At 45.4% G+C, this 19,367-nt stretch overlaps 1 protein-coding gene across 4 annotated transcripts in view; it reads right to left on the bottom strand.

Annotated features, from left to right (window-relative positions):
* The window catches only part of camsap3 (calmodulin regulated spectrin-associated protein family, member 3), a 196,673-nt gene that overhangs the window by 166,203 nt on the left and 11,103 nt on the right, over positions 1 to 19,367 (bottom strand). The window contains exon 1 of one of the 4 annotated variants that reach the window (XM_048521809.2): positions 14,373 to 14,717. The exons of the other annotated variants lie outside the window; for them this stretch is intronic. Within the exon in view, the coding sequence (XP_048377766.1) occupies positions 14,373 to 14,508 (136 nt within the window). The 5' untranslated portion in view covers positions 14,509 to 14,717. Of the gene's footprint in view, positions 1 to 14,372; positions 14,718 to 19,367 lie in introns of those variants that run through there. 4 annotated transcript variants of the gene reach the window in all.

Here is a 19,367-nt window from a genome sequence, read left to right as displayed (position 1 = left end):
GGTTGTGTGGTGCAGTGGGGGGAGGGGACGAACTGGGCTGGTTTAGGGATGCAGTAGGGGGAAGGGGAGATTTTGAAACTGGTGAAGTCCACATTGATACCATATGGCTGCAGGGTTCCCAGGCGGAATATGAGTTGCTGTTCCTGCAACCTTCGGGTGGCATCATTGTGGCACTGCAGGAGGCCCATGATGGACATGTCATCAAGAGAATGGGAGGGGGAGTGGACATGGTTTGCGACTGGGAGGTGCAGTTGTTTGTTGCGAACTGAGCGGAGGTGTTCTGCAAAGCGGTCCCCAAGCCTCCGCTTGGTTTCCCCAATGTAGAGGAGGCTGCACCGGGTGCAGTATACCACATTAAGCAGAGGTTCACCTGCACATCTGCCAATGTGGAATGTCATCTTGGGGCCTGGGATGGGGGTGAAGGAGGAGGTGTGGGGACAGGTGTAGCATTTCCTGCGGTTGCAGGGGAAGGTGCCGGGTGTGGTGGGGTTGGAGGGCAGTGTGGAGCGAACAAGGGAGTCACTGAGAGAGTGGTCTCTCCAGAAAGCAGACAGGGGAGGGGATGGAAAAATGTCTTGGGTGGTGGGGTCAGATTGTAAATGGCGGAAGTGTCGGAGGATAATGTGTTGTATCCGGAGGTTGGTAGGGTGGTGTGCGAGAACGAGGGGGATCCTCTTGGGGCGGTTGTGGCGGGGGCGGGGTGTGAGGGATGTGTTGCGGGAAATACGGGAGACACAGTCAAGGGCGTTCTCGATCACTTTTTTGGGGAAAGTTGTGGTCCTTAAAGAACTTGGACATCTGGGATGTGCAGGAGTGGAATGTCTTATCATGGGAGCAGATGCGGCGGAGGCGGAGGAATTGGGAATAGGGGATGGAATTTTTGCAGGAGGGTGGGTGGGAGGAGGTGTATTCTAGGTAGCTGTGGGAGTCGGTGGGCTTGAAATGGACATCAGTTACAAGCTGGTTGCCTGAGATGGAGACTGAGGGGTCCAGGAAGGTGAGGGATGTGCTGGAGATGGCCCAGGTGAACTGAAGGTTGGGGTGGAAGGTGTTGATGAAGTGGATGAACTGTTCGAGCTCCTCTGGGGAGCAAGAGGCGGCGCCGATACAGTCATCAATGTACCGGAGGAAGAGGTGGGGTTTGGGGCCTGTGTAGGTGCGGAAGAGGGACTGTTCCACGTAACCTACAAAGAGGCAGGCATAGCTGGGGCCCATGCGGGTGCCCATGGCCACCCGCTTAGTCTGTAGGAAGTGGGAGGAGTCAAAAGAGAATCTGTTCTCTTTATGTTCCAAATAATTGTTTCATGTATCAGCCAATTCATAGAGTATAAAAAGCGGGACTGCCCACTGTTCGGGGAGGATTGCTTATGAAACTCAGCACACTGCCAGGTTGAGTACAACGATCCTCCACAGCTTGTACTTGCTTAATAACAAAGGCTTATGATTTTGCAGCCAGGTCAGTGTCTTGCTATTGCATGAAGTCTGTGAGGGTCTCCGAAAAACCAACCTAACAAACGGTGCACGATGTAGGGGCACAATTTTAAATGGTGAGGGGTAGGAGAGGATTTCAGGAAATCACAGAGGGTGGTGGGGGTTCGGAATGCACAACTTGGGATGGTAGTTAAAGCAGGGGGGGGGGGGGGTTGGCGGCGGAATCAACACTTAACTTCGCACTGAAGGCTATGGGTCAAATACTGGAAAAATGGGCCTCATCAGATTTACAGTAGCTTTGTCAGATAAGACTGGATAGGCCAAGGGGTCTCTGTGATGTACAATTCACATCATTCCACCCTCGGCCCACTGTCTACGTAAGGTTTGCACATTCTCCCCGTGTCTGCATGGGTTTCCTCCGAGTGCTCTGGTTCCCTCCCACAGTCCAAAAGATGTGTTGGTTAGGTGGATTGGCCATGCTAAATTGCCCCAGAGTCCTGAGGGATGTCTAGGTGAGGTGTGTTAGCCATGAGAAATGCAGGGTTACAGGGGGATTGGCCTTGCTGTGGTGTTCTTCAGATGGTTGGTATGGACTCATTGGGCTGAATGGCCTGTTTCTGCACTGTAGCGATTCCATGGTCAGACTCCAGGAATCCCATTAAAAAAGGCAGATAAAACATGTTTCATCGATCTTGAGCTCACCTCAACACAGATATCAAGGGATTGGAGGTTGGAAACTGGATATTTAATTAACACAATGATCAGACAAATGCAGACAAGGTTCAGAGATTTCATCCAAAAACTTTCCAGTTTATATTTAAGAAAAAAAAAGAGGGTTGTGTTGCAGAAGTCAGTTAGTAGCTGAAGGGGTTAATTTTCATTTGATTTAATTGCGAGGTACAGTGAAAGAGTTAATAAAAGAAGGTGAGGCTGGATGAACACAGCTGGCCCAGCAGCATCTCAAGTGCAAAAAAGCTGACGTTTCGGGCCTAGACCCTTTATCATCAGAGTGATCCTGATATGTTGATGGGGCCTGCTGTGTTCATCCAGCCTCACATTTTATTATCTGGGATTCTCCAGCATCTGCAGTTCCCATTATCGCTGGTACAGTGAAAAGTGTTGACTGAAGTGTTTTACAGGCAGACTACTAATCAAGAGCGTCAGGGTAACAGAGTGCAGGACAGTGTTACAGCTGCTGAAAAGGTGCAAAGAGAGATTAACATTAACATTAAAAAAGAAGTCCACTCAAAAGCCTGTTAACAGTGGGGAAGAAGCTGTTCTCAAATCTATTTGTGTACGTGTTTACCAATTTTTATTCTGGCCAATGAAAAAAACAGTAGAGCTGGAGTGGAAGGAGTCTTCAATGATGTTGGAGTCAATGGATAGGAGGCTGGTTTGTGCAATTCAAGATTGAAAACAAATAAACTTGTTCCTGGGGAGGAGCTAATGAGAAGTGCACGCGTGTTCATCAGAGTGTGCAGCATCTTAACCAGCACAGCAGTGAATCTTCCTGGTGGAAGCTGCTGAGTAGTAATGCATCTTTATCTTACCTTGAGCTTGATGTTTCAATCATGCATCTTCGACATAACGTAATAGCTGCTGTGCTATGTAATAAACTTTTGCTGTTTATCCAAGACAGATCCCAGCTTCTGCCCAAGGGCATCACAGAACCATAACTATTGCGAACGACACCACAAAGAAAGGCTATTCAACCTGTTGTGTCTGCGACTGTCAAAAACAGCCACCTAATTGTTCTGGGATAGTAGGAACTGCCAACGCTGGAGAATCTGAGATAACGTGGTGTCGAGCTGGATGAACGCAGCAGGTCAAGCAGCATCACAGGAGCAAGGCGGCTGATGTTTCGGGTCGAGAGCCTTCTTCAGAAATTTCTGAAGGATCTAGACCCGAAACATCAGTCTTCCTGCTCCTCTGATGCTGCTTGGCCTGCTGTGTTCATCCAGCTCCACACCTTGTTATCTCACCTAACTATTCTAATCCTATTTTGGCCCATAGTCTTGGCATTGCTAAATACTGCTTCAATGTCTCAACAGTTCTGCCTCTACCACCCTTACTTGCCAACATTGTCCTCACTAACTTGAATGACACCAACAACAATAAAGAGGCAATACCAATGTATCCCAGATTTTTCAAAAAAACATTATTACAAAAATATATTTTATTCATAAAATTATCTGTTATATACATAGTCATTGAAGTACCCAGTTCTGTACGGGAGAACATGAAGAATCAAAAACAAACTGTCGAGTTCGATTCTATCCAGCAACAAAACCAAAAGCATTTCTTACTTGTACAAAACAGCATTTACATAGTTACATTGAGGGTCGGCTAACGGGCCCCGCCATTTACCTTCAGCAGGAAAACCCCAGACAGTGGTCTTTCCCCCACACAGTCCTACTATTGCTGAAAAGTTTCTCAGCACAATTCCCATCAACGAAATACAAGTTTCTTCATACCGAGTGGGTAGTCACATTCAACTCTCTGCAAAATGCAGAGAAGGGCACTGTGTTTTTTGGAATAATGTCAGAGGTGAGAGTGTGCGCCAGGCTCTCTGTGCCAGGGGTTGATAATGACGTCAATGAGCCAAAGGTAAGCAGTGATGTCACTGCGATAGGTTCCTGTGAAGACTGTACAGGCTCGGCACACTCAGGTTCAACTGCGGCCAAGAAACCTGCTCTGAGTGTCTGCTAGTACATACAGAACCCAAACCTCTTGGCTTAAACGACCTCCTGGGATCACACTGACAGTCCATATGCAACAGTATGTTGCCGAGTTCTCACGTTACCATGAGGTCTGGGTTGTCCTGCGCTGTTGACTGACTCCTGGGTGAGACCCGTGCTACCCTCTGTCTTCTATGACCAAAAACAGTTTGTACCCAACTTCCCCACTCATTGTGGATTCTATGCGATTTGATCAATAGGGATCTTGTAAACTGCTTTAGCCAAATCCATGCAGACAACATCCACGGCCTTAGCCTCAAATCATCTTTGTCACTTCCTCAAAAAAAAACTCACCCAAGTTTGAGAGACAAGACCTCTCTGGCACAGTGCCATGTTGACTATCTCTATGTCCATTCATCTCCAAACACAAGTAAATCCTCTCTTTAAAAATCTTCTCCATTAATTTCTCTACCAGTAACCTAAGGCTCACCGGCCTAAAATTTCCGAGGATTATCCCTGTTGCACTTTCTTAAACATACAAGCAAAATTGGCTCTTCTCCAATGTTCTTGGACTGTGACTAAAAAGGATATAAAGATCTCTATCAAGATCCCAGAAACATCCTCCCTTACCTTTTTCACTATCCCAGGGTCTATCCTATCAGGCCATGCAAATTTATCTACCTTAAAATGTTTTTCCAAGACACCCAACATCACCTCTTCCTTTAATAAAGGACATACCCTAGAATATCAACAAGCCCCTGCCTAACCCCACCATTGTCCGTGCCTTTTTTCCTTGGTGAACACCAACATGAAGAATTCAGTAAGGATCTCACCCACTTCCTCTGGCTCCACACAAATTCCCCCCTTTGCTCTCGAGTGGAGCTGAGCTGTACCTACTTACCCTCTGTTCCTAACAAACATGCAGAAAAGCAGGCTTGGAATTCTCCTTGATTCTACTTGCCAAGGACATTTCACAGCCTTTTCTCAATCTTGTAATTTCTTTTTTCTGCTTCCTTTATATTCACTCAAGGGCCTTGGCTGGTTTCTGTTTCCAGAGGCTTTTTTTCTTTTTAGCTAAACTTAGCCCATCACTCGACATCAATGTTTCCAAATCTTGTGCTTGGTATTACAGCTGTAAAGACTGTTTTGGTAGTTGTGGATTGAAATGGGAAGAGGGCTTGCAAAAACCAAGAACTGGTGAAGGACTGCTTCCCTAATTCCAACTAACTGGGTGCTCATCGTTAATGCTGCTTGCCAACTGAAGCAGTAGCAGGCATGTAGCCAGCAACAAGTAGCTAGCTGGGGTTTGTGAACAGATGACCAGTTGTTATCAGTGACAACATCCAACAACCATGTGTTTACAGAGTCATAGAATAGAGTCGCTATAGCAGAACGTGAAACAGGCCTTTCAGCCCACTAAATCTACAATGACCCACTGGAGAGCATTCTGTCCAGACTACCCCTTTACCCTATCCCCATAACACGGTATTCCTCATGGCTAACCGATCCAACCTGCACATCCCTGAACACTATGGGTAATTTAGCACGGCCAATCCACCCTAACCCTGCACACCTTTGGACTGTGGGTGGAAACCGGAGCACCTGGGAGGAAACCCACACAGACATGGGGAGAACGTGCCAACTTCACACAGTCGCCCAAGGTTGGGATTGAACCAGGGTGCCTGGTACTGTGAGGTAGCTGTGCTACTCAAAGCCACCATTAGCTACAGGTCGCTGAACAGCATGGAAGTATGAAGAAGATAGGCAGAAGCCATCAAATCTCTGGAACACCAAGAGGTTTGCACTGCGGTAATATCCTGAAGAAAGTCAGCTGACTCTTCCTTCAGCAACTGCTGGAGAGTGAGTCTCTTAACTCAGCAAGCTACCCTGTACCTGCTGCGAACTAATAGCTGGGGGGAGGAGGTGGAGCACTGAGCAAGTCCCAATGGACCATCTCAAATCAACCCCAAGAACACAGAGCCATCTTCCCATTCCTTCCTGCCACTATAACAGCTATGTTTTCCACCCCTACCTACCTGTCCACCCGTGTGTAAAGCCAAGTTTATGAGGGAGTTGGAAATTTAACTTGCAGAGTTACACTTTAACTCGTGGAATTACGTGTTGATGGGTTAATTGTTTGTTTTTAGAATCTATTTGTGACAACAGTCATTCTCAAGTACAGTAATCTGGTCCGTGCTTGGTCGGTCAATCTCAAAGTCATTTGGGGAATTGGCACACACATTTTAATATAGCTAGCTTTTCCGGGAATCTCAGTTCTTCACATTCAGTGCACCAACCCATAATCTCTAGCGCAGTTGCTCCCCACCCCCACCCTCCATACGATGTGACTGTTAACGTCAGGGTCATTCACATTGTTCCCTATGATCAGTCACAGCCCAATCGCGAGCAGATCACACCATCAACACTGGGCCTGGCTTGGAATTCCTATTGTTACATCTCATCTTGCAGATTCTCCAAAAAAAATTAAAATCTACCTCTCTTTGAGCTGGCAGGTCATAGCAAGAAGAAATTTTTGAAACAAATTTCTCTTTGCTTTTAAGCTCAGCTCACAATGATAAAAAGGCAAACTCACTGAAATTCCCTCAATTTGTGTTTGCACTTTCCCTTAACAGAGGGCCTTCGATACAAGAGGAAAGGAATATTTTGACTTCAGTCTGGTATTGGACCCTGCCCGAGAGGCTAGCCGCTACACAGCCCACTTAGTGTTTAAATCAATATCTCCAAAGTACAAAACAAATATTAGCTCGGACTATTGACAAATACTTTCCCTTTACCTGACAGAAACAACCTTGAATGAAACAGACCCCCAGGAATAGTGCATTATCTAGTTAATCATTGGCTTGCACAGCCTTCACGAAAGTGCCACTGTGCAATGCACAATCTCATAGTATTATGCTCTTTCACTTTTCTACAAAGTCAAACCATAGTGGAAGGCTGTTGTGCCCATCTTGAACCATCTACTTTCCCCTATTCCTCTTTTAGGGCACATTTATGTTCCTGTTGGAACTGACTCACTTGCTGGGTGAAGAGATTCCTGAATTCCCTGTCAGATTTAGAGTCAGAGATGTACAGTACGGAAACAGACCCTTCGATCCAACTCATTCACGCTGACCAGATATCCTAAATAAATCTAGTCCCATTTGCCAGCAATTCACCCATATCCCTCTAAACCCTTCCTAATGATATACAACATTTAAAAGGCATCAGGATGGGTAATTATACCAGCCTCCACCACTTCCTCTGGCAGGTCATTCCATACACAGATCACCTCCTGCATGAAAAAAGTTACCTCTTAGGTCTCTTTCAAGTCTTCCCCCTCTCCCCTAGCCTGGGGAAAAGACCGCAACCCTATCTATGCTCATGATTTTATTAACCTCTATAAAAAGGTGGCCCCTCAGCTTTCGGACACTCCAGGAAAAAAAACAGCCCCAGCCTATTTGGCCTCTCCCTGTATCTTAAACCCTACAACCTTGGAAACATTCTTGTAAATCCTTTCCAAACCCTTTCAAGCTTCACAACATCCTTCCTTCAGCAGGGAGACTAGAACTGCATGCAGTATTCCAGAAGTGATTTAACCAATGTCCTGTACAGCCGTAACATGAACCCGTCCTAACTCCTATACTCAATGCACTGACCTATAAAACCAAGCGCACCAAACGCCTACATCGCTACGCTATCTACCTGTGACTTTTTTCAAGTGGCAAAGAATTTGGACTGGATTGGAAAGGTGACCATGGGTAGGTTTGAATCTCCCCTGAATTTTGGGCTTTGTTCAGCTTTCAATTCTTCAGGGCATGGTTCACTTCAAGACAAAGAAAGAATTAACAAGCAGAAATAAAAAGGCACCCCTCATGATTGTGGATAGTGACAAACTCTACTTTGACAAAAAAAAACCTGCAATCATATAGGAGATAATGGCACAAAGCCAAGCAAGGCCACATGGGGAAATCAAATGACTTCATTAACTCAGTCAGAAGTCACATGACACCAGGTTATAGCCCAACAGGTTTACTTGAAATCACAAGCTTTTGTAGCACTGCCCCTTCGTCAACTGGAGTGAAAGAGAAGCACACAGGCACAGAATTTATGGGCACAGAGATCAAACTATCATAAAAACAGTGTGAGTGGAATGTCGATTAAGTCTTTGCAGGTGACTGGTCATTGGTTTCTCTCCAGCACAATCTTCATTTTTAATCTTTTATAATTATCCCTCTGCCTCATTTAATTAGGTTGTAGGTCATCCCTTCGCTTGTTATTCAGCTGTTGATGCTTTACTCACACCATCTAACACTTTTGATCACCAGAGACTTATTATTCGACACTTCACACACACCCCATTTCTATGGCCTTTTGAACTCTCTGCCCATAAATTCTGTGACTGTGTGCTCTTCTCTCTCACTTCACTTGATGCAGAGGCTACGCTCCAAAATCTTGTGATTTCAAATAAACCTGTTGTTAAGGCTATAACCCGGCATTGTGTGACTTCTGACTTTGTCCATCCCAGTCCAGCACCGGCACCTCTACATCAGAGCAAATAAGGCATCGACTGTACCGAGCAGCTCACACACACACACACACACATAACGGGTTACAAAGTGTCCAACGTCAGATAGTATCCTGCAAATATGATAATCCCGATGCAAAACCAATGTGGGGTTGCTCGTCAGTCTGCCTATGTGGTGCTCTTGTATGATTTGGAAGCAACACTTGTTAACACACAGGGCCCTATAGTCTGCACAAATTAACATACACCCAGTGCCTTTTTCAGTCCAAAAAAACAGGCAAAAGTCAAAGAGTGGCTCATTTCTCAGGGCAATGCATTTAATCAGAGTTCAGCCACCTGTTTTAAATAAAGCCTGGCAGTTAAGCGTAACCCGTAAACAGGGGCACTCTCCATAGCAACGCCCATACAAGAGTCCACTTGCCAACGAGTAGCATTCTCCTCCTCTATACTTACACCACAAAATGTTGGCTTCTCCTTACAATTATATTGATGCGAGTTGCTGATGAAAGTCGTTGACAAAATGTCAAATACTTTTGTACAGCCACCTTTGGTGGTATAAAGGCAGTGACAACATTGTGCTGGAGTACAGTGTAACTACCAGTATATCCCAGCATGCATTAGGCACAGACAGGCAATGTGCAAAGTTAAAATGAACAGTCCCTCAGCAACATTCAGCAGGGTTCTAAAAGTCTACACATCACCGCTTTCAAAATGCATGACCAACAAAAGTCAAGGACCACTTAACCAAGTCAAGCTGAAAAGGAAATTAGGCTAAGAACTGGGAGTCCCGTTCAGACAGACAGCAAGCAGTTGCTTAGAGAAGAAACACTAGAACTGAATCACAATTTAAACCCCACCCCCCCCCCACCCGCACACACCCAGAGTGTGTGCTGCTCCAGGGGATGGTGAAGGAGTAGGGAAATGACAATGATTTGGAGACTCTCCAGTGGGGAAATTCTCTAACACTGTACAGATTTACTGGGCAACTTCCATTAAATCCCAGACCCAGATGGGAGAGGGTGCCTCTTACCCAGACTGTAGAGACTAATCGCTCACTCTAGCCTAGAAAATAGGACTCCTCATAACCAAAGAGTTACGCCCATGCATCAGCCAACGATGCACTTCCTAGTTGACTTGCCAATCTGGGCCACTTAGCAGGATTGCTCTGATCGATTAAGAGGGTGGTGAAATTTCAGTTTGCATAGAGTCATGATCCTTGCAAGACCATCATATCGACTTGGACACATTACCATGCCGACAGCATCCTTCCAAGGTCAGCTGTTGCTGCATTTCCAGACAACAGCATGGAGAAGATGCTGAGAAATTATCAACATATTGCAAACAAAAGCAATCTTACAACAGCCCTTGTAAGGTGACAATCAGTCTCTGTGGCACATTGGGATAATTCCCCGTGTTTACAAAGTGAGCTCTCGTGGGCAGGCAAATTCCACACAGCCACATTCAAATTATGAGATCCCACAAACTCGAATCACATGCTGCATCACCTGACCTCCTGGATGTTTGGTCGAACTCCACTCTGTTTCACACACCTTTTTTCAAATTAAACTAGAATAAAACAGATCAGAGCTTTCAGCACAAGTAATTTCAGAGTTTGTACACAGTGCCATGTTAAATACACGGTAGCAAGGTACTGGTGTTGGACTAGAGTGCACAAGGTCAGAAATCACACAACATCAGGTTATAGTCCCAGAGATAGTAAGAACCGCAGATGCTAGAGTCTGAGACAACACAGTGTGGAGCTGGAGGAACACAGCAGACGAGCTGGAAAGCTGACGTTTCGGGTCAGGAGCTTTGCTCTAATCTGAAACCTGCTCCTCTAGTGCTGCCTGGCCTGCTGCGTTCCTTCAGCTCCACACAGATCCCAACAAGTTTATTTGAAAACAAGAACTTTCAGAGTCTCACTCCTTCAGGTGTCAATGAGAGAGCTGCGATCAGACACAGAATTTACAAGTGAAAGATCAAAGGGTCATCGAGCTGATGTGAGATACGGTGCCTGCCAATCAAGGAGTGAAGCTGGACAGCACAGCAACTCATCTTTGATCTTTTAACTTACTAATTCTGTTGTCTGATGCCACCTCTCTCACTAACACCTGACGGAAGAGTAGCACTCTAAAAGCTTGTGTTTTCAAATAATTCTGTTAGACTATACCCTGGGATTTCTGACCATGTTAAAGACAAATGTACGACTAGTGCTGCTTTTTAGTGGCAACATCTGTTCAGGGGGTGATGGGGTTTGGAGGCGAGGAACTAGGGGCACACGGTGATTTTATCCTTTTCAAGGTACCTGCTTTGGAATTAGGTCTCAGGTCTTTCGCCTCACTCTCAGCCCATGACTTCCATCAGGTTCAGTTGCTCTGTGTTTGATTACTTAAAGCGGTTTAGCGTTAAGCCTGGGGGTGGAATTCTGTCGGCGTATACAAACTGCAGAAGCAGCTCGAGAGGCACGGAGGAGACATTTTGAAGAAGCGGAGATACTCGCTGACAGGCTGGTGTATCATCTTCCTTTGGATCAGAGATATGGTGCCCTGTATTTGAGGAGCGAGGCCGGACTGCACAGCCTCACGGGCTGCCAACCCCAAATCAGACATGTTCCTCAGCATGTCATGTGACCTCCTGCCACCAGCAACACCCACACTGATTGGCTGTCCATCCTTATGCTATGGACCAGACCAGACGACCTCAAAATATTTCAAGGTGGTAGCCTGGACCCTAACTTTTTTTTCTTATTTTAAAGGGAAATATAAAATTCCTTGTTCTCAATGTTGTATTCCAGATGTGCAATTCGACTGCACAAACTACTGGACATGAAGCAAAACACAATTAATTTAAACACTGTCGTGAAAATACAACCAAAGACAGAGGAATTTACAATGAGTTAACTCTATTGGAAAACCTAATTGAATGATAGATACAGCAACTCCAATATCGTAACATTCCATAAACACACACCTCGGCAAATGGGTAAATTCAGACAGATTCTCACATGCAGTTCTCCAATCCAGGAGGAAAACAACATGAGAAACTTCAGAGAGAGTGGGAGCCAGGAGACATTCACTGAAGCTTCCAACTCTGTTGAGCCCTCAATAGCCTCTTCTTAAAGCTAAGCCTAAAACTACAAAAAACGAGAAAAGTCAGAGGTGGCCACACCCAGACTGCTTCCATTCTGCTAACATTTAAAAAAAAACACCACGGGGTCCAGAAGCTGTTTTCTCAAGTGGTCTTCAGTATTTGGATCAGAACCTCCACATAACATCTGTTCCAACTACAACAAAACAGTGCGGACTTGCTGGGCTGAAGGGCCTGTTTCCATACTGTAGGGATTCTATGAACAGAGGCATACAAACTGCAGCAATTCAGCCTATCAGGATGTGTTGGCTCTTTACAAAAACTCTCCATTTAATTAATTTTACCCCACAGCTCTTCCAAATTGGGCCATTTGCAAGTGTTTCCTCATTATTTATCCAGTGCCCTTTTGAGATTCACTGATGAATCCATTTTCACCACTCTCTCAGGCAATGCATTCCCAATCATAACTTATTGCTTAGGAAGGATTGTCCTGACTTCCTTGATCTTCCAGTATTGCTAATTCTCTAACAGTTGGCTCTTTCGCTGATTGAGCCTTGTACCCATTGAATGCTGCTTTTTTCAATCTCCTCTCAGCAACCTCAATCCTTATGTAAGACTTGAAAACATTAGCTGGTTTCCAATTAATCCAAAATGCAATTAATTCTTCTGCTGCCTCCCATACCCGAGTAAATTCCACTGGTGGATACAAAGTCAAAACATTTAAAAACAGGACAAATGATTTAATTTAAATATTCCCACACCCTTCTCGGGTTGCAGCCAAACTGGTTGCATTGGGACCATCCCCAATTCAGTTTCAGTTCTACACGAGATGCCAGAGGATAAAGCCATGAGGAGTGCCGATACAGCAGTGATAACAGGCAACAGCCTTAAAGATTCACAAGAACAGGAAGCGCCGATCGACATGCATCCCATCCTGACAGGATTCAGTACCATCCAGTCTCTTGTCAAACTCAATGGGAACTGGAGACTCCTGCTTTGAGGGTTGGTGGGAGTGGCTTAAATCATGGTCGACATGTTTAAGACATTTAATGGATTTGAGAGACACACACACACACAGGAGGAGGAGGAGAAAGGAGCAAAGAAACAAGGAAAGGGGATGGAAGGACCATGAGAGAAGGGTTAAGAGAAGAAAGGAGCAAGGGTGAGGGGTTTAAATAAAAAAGGACGGTAATAGAACAGAGAAGCATGAAGTGGAGTGACAGAGGGAATGAGCAAGCAAAGGAGAAGGCGAAAGCAAGATTTAAAAAAAGTGCAAACTGAACCAAGAGCAGCAGGCAAACCCTTCAGACTGAAGCTGTAGGAAAGAAACAGAACAAAGAAATGGATCAAAGAATTAATCTCTTTTCCAGACTGCTGTCCCTCGAAGAACATTTTGCCAATTATATTTTCGAAATCTGCCTTGCAACATTTGCCTGCAAGTGGAAATTGGGGAAATCAGTGGCCAAATGGAATTATCACTGCAGTATTAATCCCAGGCCCAGCTAATGTTCTGGAGACCTAGGTTGAAATCCTACCATAGGAGATGATGGAATTTGAATTCACTAAAAATCTGAAAAAGAATCTAATAACCATGAAACTATTGTCAATTGTTGGGAAAACCTTTAGGGAAGGAAGCTGCCATCCTTACCTGGTCTGGGCTACATGTGACTCCAGACCCATAGCAATGTGGTTAAGAATTAACTGCCCTCTGGGCAATTAGGGATGGGCAATAAACGTTGGCCTGGCCAGCGATGCCTTCATCCCGTGAATGAATTAAGAAAAACTAAGTAGAAGCTTGTTCCAATTTGAGTCAGCATTTGAAATAATCCTATTCACAACCCAATGCTTCCCCATTCAGGTATCAACTGTTTTGAACATTCACTGACTATTCCTCAGCAGACTACAGCAAACAGTCGACTCACTTCTGTCACCCACAAACAGGAGCGCATTGTACAAAACTAAGCAAATATGTTTGCAGAAATGCCCTTTGTTTGGGAGTTTCCAGTGACTGACAGAATGACCAAATGGATTTACATCATACCTACAACACAGGACAATTATTTCAGGCATTTCACAGTGTCATCTGACAAAAGAGATATCACTGACTGAACCAAACGGAGGGAGATGGATTACTAAAAGCTTGGTCTGAGACATATGTTTCAGGAGGTGGGTGGATTCCCAGGAGTTTAGGGCCTCAGTTAAGATCCAACATTTATTTTTAATGCAATCATTCATTCAAAACATAAAGTTTCAGAATTGCAAGATGAAAAGTCAACATTTTTAAACCAGGTATGTGGTAATTTCCAAGGAGTCTCTGGTCGAATGCACAATTTGCAAATCTAATCAATAATAGGAATATTGCATTTTGATATCAAGTTTATCAAGCTTCAATGGGCTTTTCACAGTTTTCAATAAAGTTCTCTCGAACAATGAAGATGTGTAGGCTTCAAACAATTATTTCAATGATTGGAGACAAAGTTTCTCACAGCATGGAGACACCCCATATCTGTGAGAAACTGTAGTTAGAACTGCAACCACAATGTAGAGATGCCACCTCAAAACAGGTTTACTTGGAGCACAATAATGACTTTCGTTACAATAAAACTAAGCTGTAAAACAATTAGAATTTGCTCCACAGACACGGTTCTTACTTCTCTTGACTAGTGTCTTTTTTAGGCTTTTCTCACGACCTTTCAATAGGGCTGGAATACACTGCAGGCCCAAAATTAAGGAGGTACTTGCGTTACTGAGGTCTCCGGCTGCAGACTCGAGGTGGCGAAGGTACATCCGAGGTGGAGGGAACAGCCAACAGGCCAGATTGGGAAAAACGGAGAGCCCCTCACAGGACCCGAGGGGCGCCGGGAGAAGGATGTGATACTCAGGTCTCCAGGCCCTGTGCTGAAATGCTGGATTCAGGCGCCACAAAAATGCATCAACCGTGCGTTAGAAAACGGACAAACAGTCCCAGACACTAAAGGACGCCCGTAAAAGGGCAGTAGAACTGGGAATCTACACTGAAGGTATATCGTGTGCAGCACAGTTAAAAAGGCCACTTTGTTCCATGGCTTGCACTGTCAGTTTGCGAACTGAACACCAAATATGGGCACTCCGCAGTGTGTGTGTGTGTGTGTGCACACACTGTCCAGCTAACATTCCACCCACCCCCAATCAAGCCCTTGAAAAATTTTGACCCTGAAGAAACATGCATTCATATAGCGCCTTTCAAAAACCTCAGGACGTGCTGAAGTATTTTACAGCCAATCCAGCAAAACCAGGGGCTTGTTGTTTTGAAGAGCACAGCTTCACCAAATGGAGCGGACATGATGTTTGTGACCAGCAGCGATCCAATGATTCTTTTCGTTGAACTACAGGACAGACAGCAGGGCAGTCTGGGGTGGCGTCATCTCTTAACCTTGTGATACATGCCCTCGGTGAGGAGATAGGGTTAGCACCGTATCGGAGACTCAGATCCCATCAGCTAAGCTGAAGCTACAGCAGTGGTGAGGTATTACCACACTAGCAGAGGTGCTGGCTTTAAAAATACAACAACAACAAGATTCCACCTGCACTCTTGGCCAAATGGCTACAAAACTAAAATTTGCCAGAAAATGAGTTCGATTGGGTGCCGAGAACACCTTTCCAGCATCCCTGAAGAAAACAGATTTACCAACCCGCCATCATCGCACAGTGGGTGGGATCTTGCTGTGTACAAGTTTGCCCCTGTATTTTTAACTTCACGACAACAGTGGTTGCACATTTTCCTTTAAAGGAAATGCACTGGGTGGGGAGTGAAAGCTTTCAGATTGTGAAAGGCGCTACATAAATTCAAGTGCTTCTTATTTCCAAACTGGTGAACAATTGAACATTTGCAAACTTATTTGCACATCACTGGCTGTCACAACTACAGGAGGAGTTGAGAAGTTTTCCAGGTTTCGGATTTTCTTCAGGACAGGCCAGTACAGCACAGGCTTTAATGCAGAGAATTGAGAGAGAGCTTGTCTGGTATCAGCCTTGCCCAGTTCCCTGCACAAACCATTTTAAAATCTGCAGAACCCAATTACCTTGCTGTAGAGGTAACGCAGGGTCTTGAGCTCTTCTCGAAATGCTGAAGGTAGTTAAACATTCAATACCCCTAGCAGCGAGGGACACGTCCACTTCGGGACAGTTCCCTGTCGGCCCCGGTGTCATTATCGAATGCACACTTGAGAGGAAGATATTAGCATTATGCAGATCAATGTGATCCATGACCACTGCAGCTTGTAATGCATCGCTCTCTAATTGGATTTGGTCAGAACACATTATCGTTGTGACTGGGATTGCTCACTTCATAAAACCAAAGTGATCGCACAGCCAACATCACCAAAACAGGTGCTCAGGCTATTTGGGGGTGCGTGCTTTGTGCAGGTCAGCTACAATTGTAACGATATCTCAGCAGACATCGGAGCTTTCCGGAAGGGATGGTTGTATTGCCAAGGCAAAGTGGTACTGGGCTCTCCACTGTGGGTAAAAACCGACTCATCAGGTGCGAGGCACTTTCCCTGTTGGCATACACGGTACAAGTCTGACCCGTTTCCCAAAACTGTGCTGTTGTAGTCACCCGGGCCAGAGATCATAGCACATTACAGCACAGTACAGGGTCTTTGGCCCTCAATGTTGTGCCGACCTGTCGTACCGATCTCAAGCCCATCTAACCTACACTATTCCATGTACGTCCATATGCTTGTCCAATGACTACTTAAAATGTACCTAAAGTTGGCGAATCTACTACCGTTGCAGGCAAAGCGTTCCATTCCCTTGCTACTCTGAGTAAAGAAACTACCTCTGACATCTGTCCTATATCTTTCACCCCTCAATTTAAAGCTATGCCCCCTCGTGCTCGCCGTCACCATCCTAGGAAAAAGGCTCTCACTATCCACCCTATCTAACCCTCTGATTATTTTATATGTTTCAATTAAGTCACCTCTCAACCTTCTTCTCTGTAATGAAAACAGCCTCAAGTCCCTCAGCCTTTCCTCGTAAGACCTTCCCTCCATACCAGGCAACATCCTAGTAAATCTCCTCTGCACCCTTTCCAAAGCTTCCACATCCTTCTTATAATGCAGTGACCAGAACTGTACGCAATACTCCAAGTGCAGCCGCACCAGAGTTTTGTACAGCTTCACCATAACCTCTTGGTTCCGGAACTCGATCCCTCTATTAATAAAAGCTAAAACACTGTATGCCTTCTTAACAGCCCTGTCAACCTGGGTGGCAACTTTCAAGGATCTGTGTACATGGACACAGATCTCTCTGCTCATCTACACTACTAAGAATCTTACCATTAGCCCTGTACTTTGCCTTCTGGTTACTCCTACCAAAGTGCATCACCTCACACTTGTCTGCATTAAACTCCATTTGCCACCTCTCAGCCCAGCTCTGCAGCTTATCTATGTCTCTCTGCAACCTACAGCATCCTTCGTCACTATCCACAACTCCACCGACCTTAGTGTTGTCTGCAAATTTACTCACCCATCCCTCTACGTCCCCATCCAGGTCATTTATAAAAATGACAAACAGCAGTGGACCCAACACCGACCCTTGCGGTACACCACTAGTAACTGGTCTCCAGGATGAACATTTCCTATCAACTACCACCCTCTGTCTTCTTTCAGCAAGCCAATTTCCGATCCAAACTGCTATATCTCCCACAATTCCATTCCTCTGCATTTTGTACAATAGCCTACTGTGGGGAACCTTATCGAACGCCTTGCTGAAATCCATATACACCACATCAACCGGTTTACTCTCATCTACCTGTTTGGTCACCTTCTCAAAGAACTCAATAAGGTTTGTGAGGCACGCCCTACCCTACACAAAACCGTGCTGACTATCCCTAATCAATTTATTCTTTTCTAGATGATTATAAATCCTATCCCTTATAACCTTTTCCAACACTTTACCAACAACTGAAGTAAGGCTCACTGGTCTATAATTACCAGGGATATCTCTACTCCCCTTCTTGAACAGGGGACCCACATTTGCTATCCTCCAGTCGTCTGGCACTATTCCTGCAGACAATGACGAGTTAAAGATCAATGCCAAAGGCTCGGCAATCTCCTCCCTGGCTTCCCAGAGGATCCTAGGATAAATCCCATCCGGCCTAGGGGACTTATCTATCTTCACCCTCTGTAGGATTTCTAATACCTCTGTTCATCGGGAGGTCTAAGATGGACAGTGTCCCAGGAACTCTTTGTGCAAAACTCTGGATGGTTTTGGAAACTCTGCAAAAAAAACCTCGGGGGAAGAGGGGGGGGTGGTCAGTGGACATACCCAACCTTGTCCTCATCCTGATGGCCACCTTTGCACGTAGCTGCATCAAACTGTGCATAGACCCTTGGTACACCAACACTGTGTCACTACGTGCTGAGGTTCTGCCTGTTCTTGGTGTTGGCAAGGGATGGGACTGGACTCCCTGCCACGGAACACTCCAAATAGTTAGACCATCCCGTATCACCCGTCCTTCATAGAGGAAATTGCAGCTTTGACCACCGGTCCATCAGGGAGTGATCAGCACATGGCATCCCCAAAGCCCTGGAGGGGAAGAGGAGAGGGTGGATCCTGCTGCGTGGTTCCCTGAGCAGACTGGCAAAGACATTTGGCAGAATGTCTCAGCACCAAAACTTACCAACAAGCTTCAAGACATCACGTGGCTGGTAGTGAGAAGGGCACTACATCCTTCTGGAATGTGCCTTCACAAACGAAGTCTGGAGGAAGATAGTTCTTGTTGAGGTTCATCCCGAGCAGCTCGTGATGTGGGGCTCTGTGCATCCCGTGGAGCACAACGACTGCTCCTAGAGGACCATCAGCTCGACGAAAGATACACCTTGGTCCACCAGAACAAGGAGTGGACCCCGACTGAGTGTTGCAGACTGGCACAACATACTGAGGGACGCACTAAAGCTTGGGGCAGCTGCTGCCAAGGTGCAGTGGGGAAAGACCACTGTCTGGGGTCTTCCTGCTGAAGGTAAATGGGGATCCGTTCAGTAATCAGACCCTCCTAGTGCCTCAAATATATGTAAATAAAGTCCGATTCAAGTAAGAGATGCCTTTGGTTTATTTGAATAGAGTCAAACTCCAATGCTTGTCTGTTTCCTTGACGCTACTGTACAGAATCAAACTGCATTTGTGACCATGTGTATACACAAAACTTGTTTTGTGAATAAAGTATACTTTTGAAGCAAAGTCGGGGTTGCTCGATAGTCCAGCATTAATTGCCTAAAGTCAGGGTGGGTGGCTTTCGAGTCTCACAGCAGGCCAGACCAGGTACGGACAGGAAATTTGAAACAAAAACTAAAAATCACTGGAGGAACTCAGTGGGTCTGGCAGCATTTCTGGAGAGAGAAACAGAGTTAACATAGTGAGTCCAGGTCATCCTGCTGAAAGATGGGAGATTTCTTTCCCTAAGTGAAATTCATGAAGCAGCCAGCTTTTTATGCCAATTGATAGAGGTCATTACACCAGCTTTTTATTGAATTCATATTAATGGCAATGTCTAAATGCGCTTGCAATCCAGACTGTCAGGCCCATGGTGAAATCAGAACTTGGATTTTGTTTTAAACAGTTCTGGCATTAACAACAAGCTGAAAATTGACCAGGTGACCACTGTG

The sequence above is a fragment of the Stegostoma tigrinum genome, chromosome 35, assembly GCF_030684315.1.
Source record: "Stegostoma tigrinum isolate sSteTig4 chromosome 35, sSteTig4.hap1, whole genome shotgun sequence".
Taxonomy (NCBI): domain Eukaryota; kingdom Metazoa; phylum Chordata; class Chondrichthyes; order Orectolobiformes; family Stegostomatidae; genus Stegostoma; species Stegostoma tigrinum.
Note: the sequence above shows the minus strand (reverse complement) of the source record. Positions and strands in the feature narration are given on the sequence as shown.